The sequence below is a fragment of the Sprattus sprattus genome (genome assembly GCF_963457725.1).
Source record: "Sprattus sprattus genome assembly, chromosome: 10".
NCBI lineage: Eukaryota > Metazoa > Chordata > Actinopteri > Clupeiformes > Clupeidae > Sprattus > Sprattus sprattus.
This window is the reverse complement of record NC_137908.1, coordinates 8944185-8951945: the sequence shown is the minus strand read 5'-3', so window position 1 is coordinate 8951945 and position 7761 is coordinate 8944185. Positions and strand designations below refer to the sequence as shown.

Below are 7761 nucleotides of genomic sequence, written 5' to 3'. Positions count from 1 at the left end.
TCAATGCACTGGGCTGAAGCGAATCTACATATTAGTAGAGCATAAAGGAGTATGCAGAGATGCAGACTGATTGGACACACATGCACCAAGAGGCTACATCACAGTACCTCCATGTCAAAGGGAATAAAATCCCCCACCTAAAGAAAGAAACAAACCCACCACAGGATTTAGAGAAAGCCAGGATCCCACACACGTACACATATGTACACACACGTACACACATGTACACACACGTACACACACGTACACAAACCTACACACGTACACACATGTACACACACATACAGACGTACACACACGTACACACATGTACACACACGTACACACACACACACACCCCCGAGGCTTACTTACAGAGGACCGAGACTCCTGACACTCTTCCTCATAGTCTGGGTTTACCTGCAAAAAGAGAGAGACAGAGAGTGAATGTTTTAGTCGCACTGCATGGTCCAAAACCTCTGAAAGAATCACGTTTGTCCTGAGAGAGAGTGAGGAAGTGAGAGAGAGTGAGAGAGTATAAGTGAGTGAGTAAGAGAGTGAGAAAGAGAGAAAGAGAGAGAGTGAGAGAGTGACAGTGAGTGAGTAAGAGAGAGTGAGAAAGAGAGAGAGTGAGAGAGTGTAAGTGAGTGAGTAAGAGAGAGTGAGAAAGAGAGAGAGTGAGAGAGTGTAAGTGAGTGAGTAAGAGAGAGTGAGAAAGAGAGAGAGTGAGAGAGTGTAAGTGAGTGAGTAAGAGAGAGTGAGAAAGAGAGAGAGTGAGAGAGTGTAAGTGAGTGAGTAAGAGAGAGTGAGAGAGTGAGGGAGGGAGTGAGAGTGAGAGGGACAGCGAGAGAGAGAGAGAGAGAGTGAGGGAGTGAGAGAGAGAGAGAGAGAGAGAGAAAGAGAGCGAGAGAGAGAGAGTGAGAGTTAGAGAGGGTGAGGGTGAGGGTGAGGGTGAGGGTGAGGGTGAGGGTGAGGGTGAGGGTGAGGGTGAGGGTGAGGGTGAGGGTGAGGGTGAGGGTGAGGGTGAGGTCCTGAATGCTACCAAATATCACCACTAAGGCATTTAGGTGAAACTTACTTAGAAGCGGGAGGCTGAGTGAAGAGGGACAGCCTGAAGGGGAGCAATAGGAAGGAAGGGGGGGTGGGGGGCCGGGGGGTGTATGTGTGTGTGTGTGTGTGTGGGGGGGGGGGGGGGGGGGTTGGGGGGTTAATGCCCAAAAGACCACCAAACACCTCACTTACCTCAGCAGCCAGGTAGCAGCCTGTGGCCAGGTGTTTGAACCTAAACAGGCTGTTCCAGTAGCCGGCTCCGCCACGGCAGGGGTCATGATGCACCACCTGAGGCAGGAGGGAAGCACAGAGGGACACACTGAACGCGTAAAAAAAGCTACAAACATGACCGACTTGGCACGATGCAAGTAGTGCCAAGGTTTAGCAGAGTACACAAGCACCTGCAAAATCTGATTCTGCCTCGACCAAAGCATCTACTGAACCACTAAATATAACACACAAAGTCACGTGGTAAGAACCTAGAACTGAACTAGGCACACAGCGTGAACTGAATCAAATGCTGATGTCAGTGCTGAACTCACCTCTACTTCCCATAATGCTTTGCTGCTTGTGGCAGAGGTAGCCGACTGGCGGCCAGTGGTGCGAAGGAAGACATAGATCTTCTTCCTGTGATCATCGCACGTGAGAAACTTCTCCTGCTCAGCGTGGAACAGCCTCACTACATCACCCTGAAGCACAGAGTGAGAAAGAGAGAAAGAGAGAGAGAGTGAGAGAGAGAGTGAGAGAAAGTGTGAGAGAGAGAGAGAGAGAGAAAGTGTGAGAGAGAGAGAAAGTGAGAGAGAGAGAGAGAGAGAGGAAGTGAAAGAGAAAGAGAGAGAGTTTAAGTGAGTGAGTAAGAGAGAGTGAGAGAGAGAGTGGGTAAGAAAGAGAGAGTGAGGGAGTGAGGGTGAGAGAGACAGAGAGAGAGAGAGAGAGAGAGAAAGAGTGAGAGTGGGTGAGGGTGAGAGTGAGAGTGAGAGTGAGAGTGAGAGTGAGAGTGAGGGAGAGGGAGAACAGTGATGACCAATCCCGTTTAAAAACCAAAAGTTGTATTGGAAGTAACGGCATTGATCACATCCCATAACTTACCCCTTTGAGTATGGTCTCTTTGTTGTCACTCCATTTCATAAATAAAACTATTTTCCAACTTGTGTTGCAATTCACAGAGTTCACCTGAGAAGGAAGCAATGTAGAATTATTCTTTCACCCATTCTTTCCCCCACACATTCCTGAGTGAGAAAGTGTGTGCGTGTGTGTGTGTGTGTGTGTGTGTGTGTGTACACATTAACAAGGCTGTATGTAGATTCTAAACCAGCATACACACCTCGTTGCAGCCTGCGTTGTCCACTAGTTGGTGAGTGCTGGCGTGTAGAGGCTGGCCTGCGTTCACAGGGTTAAGGACCACTTTATCTCCAATCACCACCTGCAGATACAAACTCATCAGTCATCAGGGTGTCCTCAACTAGACAGACAACATAAATTCCATCCGCCTGACTCACACACAGACACACTGAGGTGTTACCTAGTCAAGGTAGTTGTAAACGGTAGCGGGATCAAAACGTAAGGTTGTCAAGAGCAACATTAACAGAAACACCTAATAAAACCGACTATAAACCACTCCGTATATACACCGAACAGTATTTTATGCAATTTTATAATCCTAGCTAGCTAGCTAGAGGAAACTTTTAAATATGAATGCCATTTATATTTCATTCATTCATATTTATGCCAGAGTTCCAATTCATGAATAGATAGCTGATGTTGATTTTACAGTCTCCTTCCAGATTATAATGGGATAAGGTAGAAACCTCAGGGAACCCCCAAGTTCAAATTAACATGAGTTCATATTAACACACGCTAGCAGCTGCCAACTGTGAAGATGGATTCCAAAGTTAGAGATAGCTAGGATAGTTAAAAAGCTACGATAGGTACAAACCCTCTGGGTGCCTGTCCAGCTCCATATTAACATGAGTTCATATTCACTTCATGATAAAATGAGTTCATGTTACACACGCTAACAACTACCAACTGCTAAGATAGTTCCCTAAGCTAAAGATAGCTAGGTTGACTGGCGTGAGACGTGCAGGTTTTACACACTTCTCGTGGAGGTTTGAGCTCCGTAGCATCTATCTATAAATCCAGGAATCTCTGTGTGTCTGTCTGTCTAGGGCGTATCTCCCTGACGGTAGTTAGGTTAGTTATGAGATTTCGCATGTAGCTTACGCATGTCATGAACCTGTGCATCCTTGATTTTGAAGATTTTTGAATTTATAGTTCGCGAGATATTTGTATTTTACCGTTTCCCATAGGAAACAATGGGTTATCGTTTCCCGTCCCGTCGGCACTATGGGTAGTGACGTCACAATCTTCTTTATATTAAGTTTCAAAGTAATGTCTGTTGTACAGTCATCTAACAGACAGGGAATAGTAATCCATCAAAAATATTCATATTGTTTATTAGTATACCGTTTGCCGTGCATTGAAATGCATTGGGTTTAGCGACGCGATTTCTAAACCCAATGCATTTCAACGGGAGCCAATACATTGTGACATAGACCAGCGATTTTGCCGTAAAATGTCCTATAGTGTGTAGGCTATTCTTGAGGAACACACACTTCGATGAACACACACTTCGACGTCTGGAGTAGGCCTGCTCATCTGTAAGTAAATTTAACCTGTTCACGTTAATTGCTGTGAAATTAGCTAGCCTATTGACGTGCATCGAACGTGCACTGTGCACTGAATTCGGGTGGGGGATAGTAACGCCATCTCCAGTCAGCGCAAATCTCGCTGTAAATTATGTTGGCCCACGTTGTCATGTTATCCTCCCAGTCCTGCACTGAATTCGGGTGGGGGATAGTAACGCCATCTCCAGTCAGAGTATTTAAACTGTGTTCCCATTGTAAGGACATTTATTAGCTTACGATCTGTCTGAGAGTGGGCTGTCAAAGCTAGCATCATCAAAGTCATACAGTACAGTAGGCTACATACATTCAATAAAATTAACCTACATTTGAGTCCAACTGCATGACCATTCTTACCCTACACTTACCCTTACAATAAAGAAGTGATCCTATTTCATGACACTTTATGACATTTAGTTCATAGTTTAGACAGCAACGTTGACATCTATATTCAACTGCATCCACTACATAATCTCAAACTTTATTTGTTGGTATATCTCCAAAAAGGCTAACATTAAAACATTTCTTAATGAAAAGGAAACATGCATCACAATAACACTTCAGTGTAACCTGTAGCCTACCTATGTGGAGTGCAAATATGTCTTGCTATTACACTACCCAACAGCTACACCTACGTCTGCTAACACTACAGAATGCATAATTCCTACGGGCACTGCACTAGTCCCATTAAATAGGCTACAGTTGGGTGGGGATACACACACCCCTTTCTTTAATGTTACTAGTGCAGTGCCCGTAGGGGGTAACATCTATGACGACGATTGTTCTATGACTATGACATCATTCACAAAAAAGTGTCCCGATGTATCTGTTGTAATTCGTTTGTACTTTGTTTTCTCATTATTGCAATATTATAAACCTCAGTCTGCATTTACCCTGGCTGGGAGAGGCTGTCATTCGGAAGATACTGTGTGTGATCGCCTTTGCTCTGTGTTCATTAAACCTGTCAGAGTGTATGAATAAAAGGCTGGGTGCCAATCAAAATCACAACGCAAGAGTGGAGTAGACTACATCGCTACAACAGTGACATGGGTTTGCACCGTAGGCTACGGCAAACGGTAAAATACAAATATCTCGTGAACTATGAATTCAAAAATCTTCAAAATCAAGGATGCACAGGTTCATGACATGCGTAAGCTACATTACATTGAAACTTAATATAAAGAAGCTTAAAAATAAACGAATAGATCAAATCAATCACTGTCTTAAGATTACCTGAGCAAAAGTCTGTATCTGTTCACCAAGAAGAATTTGAATGCGGACCTCATATCCAACGGTATTCTGAACTTTGAGTGAAGGCAGTATAGTTACTACGCGTATATTGTTTGATTGTGACGGACGGGAAACGATAACCCATTGTTTCCTACGGGAAACGGTAAAATACAAATATCTCGCGAACTATAAATTCAAAAATCTTCAAAATCGTAAGCTACATGCGAAATCTCATAACTAACGGAACTAGCGTCAGGGAGATACGCCCTAGACTGACAGACTGACAGACACACAGAGATTCCTGGATTTATAGATAGATGGAAGACTGAAAGTGAATGAAAATGTGTTCTATCCCATATTGTTTTAATCTTATACATTAATGGGATTTGTAGGTAAAAGAGGAAGAAAGACCCATTCTACCAGGCAGAGTTACTGTGCGCGGTACTAACTTCCAGCCAAAGTATTAACCGCAGGGCTGCGAAATTAGTGTTTAAACCTTGGTTAACTGTTGGGAAATTATAGTATATCAGTGAAGACGGTGAAATATCTTCAGAGATTCATTTATTTACTTTTTAATTTATAATTTGTACTAGTGATGTGTTTGTCAACTCCTAATAGCTTAAAACAATGTTTGGTTTCTTGTGTGTGCGTGATATTTGGTGAAGAGTCTGAATGGATGAATGATGATGAAGCACTAAGCATGTAAGTAAACACACCTGCTCCAAAGGCCAAAACTCAGAAGGGACAAAAAACTGTTAATAAACAAGGCTCAGCACACAACTAAGGAGGTTATAAAAAGAACTCTGATTCTGTCTTTGGTCTCATGTGCTAGACTCAAAACGTCATGGTTGCAAGGCCTTCATGCAGTAGTTATATAATAAAAAAGACAATAATATAATAATGTACAAAAATAGTAGTGATTGGTCAAAAAGTGGTCCGGACGACTGGGAATAAAAAAGTAGTTTTGTTCTCTTTGCATGTTTTGTATGCACACTGGCAAACATACCGCACCATAACTGCAAAGATTGTGCTATTGGGCTGAGTAGCAAAAATGCTCATATTTGTGCACACCATTGCGCCCCCTAGTGTTGATTGTGTTCCGTCATGCTTCTTAAAACCTGCTTTTGTTCACAACCTTTTTCTGTTAATATTTCTACGTGGTTCTGCTCTCCAGTGACAGCTATTTATACAGCCTAAGCTTAAGCGGTTGGAGGTGTGAGTGCGGTCAGGGTCAGAGGGCATGGTGTTAATAGTCTTAGCTGGGACACTGTCCCCAGGAGCTCTGACACTCCACACAGCTCTCACAGGGAGCTATGGCCCAGTCATCGCACTCAGCTTACATAAGGACTCAATCAAGACACACACACACACACACACACACACACACACACACACACACACACACACACACACACACACACACACACACACACACACACACACACACACACACACACACACACACAGACACACACACACACACACACACACACACACACACACACACACACACACACACACACACACACACACACAACTCAGAGAGGCAGACAGACACACACACTTCCAATTCCTTGGATTCAATAAATTACCTAAAACACACAGACAGACACACACAGGCGCGCACACACACACACACACACACACGCGCACACACACACGTACACACGCACACACGCACACACGCACACTTCCAATTCCTTGGATTCAACAAATGTGTGACTACTGGATAAAAAAGGACAGCTACTTTCCATCAGTGCGATTTCTAAAAGGGCTGTTAATGCTGTCTAGACAAGAAAGTTTAGTGCCAGTCCAGTTCACATTCTCACACTGACACCAACCAATGCCCCCCCGTATCTGCGCTAAGCTATAAAATACGCTGTCTGTCTCCACTGTTAAACATAAAGTGAAGGGGGCGTTTCATTTTGGTTTCGGCACTCACGCTGTCTCCTATCGAGCGCAGCTTGTAGAAGGGCTGGATGTAGAACCAGGAGCCCTCGTTGCCAGCGGAGTCCAGCGTCACCCTCATGGCGTTCTTCTCCAGCAGGGCGGGCAGCCGCTTGTTCACGGTTAGGTACTTATTGCTTTTCAAGTGCAGGAGCTGAAGTTGATGTGGTGCACAGACAGACACACAAACATTTACACACAGAGATTCAATCAAAACACACCCACACAAACAAACAAAAATACATGCATACAAACATGCACACAAGTACTCTCTCTCACACACAAACAGAGAGAGAGAGAGAGAGAAAGCAAGAGAGAGAGAGAGAGAGAGAGAAAGAGAGAGAGAGAAAGAAAGAGAGAGAGCACAAGATAAAAATAAGGCTTGATTTGGAACACTGAAATGCATCATGTGTATCATCACCACAGCACTAATGGCATGGCGTCTATCCAACCTGAGGCTACACGGCCATTTAATCTCTCCAGCTCCATGTCCCTTGTGCCAGGTGCCAGGTGCGGCGTGCCATTTGCTAAATGAGGATGACTTCATGCATGCAGCTTGAGTTTATCGCTGCACACTGATACTGACTACAATCCAATGCGATTCGTACACAAATTCAGTTCCAACAAAAGGCTCATCACGCCTACATCGGAGCACTCGACTTGGGCCTGCCAAGGGATGTAGGAGTGCTCTGGCTACCTGAATGACGTTGCCGTACTGGATGATTGTGCCCAGCAACTTTCGGTTCTCTGACTCATTCTGTTTTTTCTCCAGGTCGGCAGCATGCTAAGAGACAGAAAGAGAGAGAGAGAGAGAGACAGAGAGAGAGAGAGAAGAGAGAGAGAGAGAGAGAGAGAGACAGAGAGAGAGAAG

At 44.3% G+C, this 7761-nt stretch overlaps 1 protein-coding gene across 1 annotated transcript in view; it reads right to left on the bottom strand.

Annotated features, from left to right (window-relative positions):
- The window catches only part of itpr1b (inositol 1,4,5-trisphosphate receptor, type 1b), a gene marked incomplete at its 5' end in the record, with an annotated part of 112687 nt that overhangs the window by 87575 nt on the left and 17351 nt on the right, over positions 1-7761 (bottom strand). Inside the window, 6 exons of the mRNA XM_080845460.1 lie at positions 1219-1317; positions 1572-1718; positions 2119-2202; positions 2354-2452; positions 6886-7044; positions 7588-7674. Coding sequence (XP_080701586.1) covers positions 1219-1317; positions 1572-1718; positions 2119-2202; positions 2354-2452; positions 6886-7044; positions 7588-7674 — 675 coding nt within the window. The remainder of the gene's footprint in view (positions 1-1218; positions 1318-1571; positions 1719-2118; positions 2203-2353; positions 2453-6885; positions 7045-7587; positions 7675-7761) is intronic.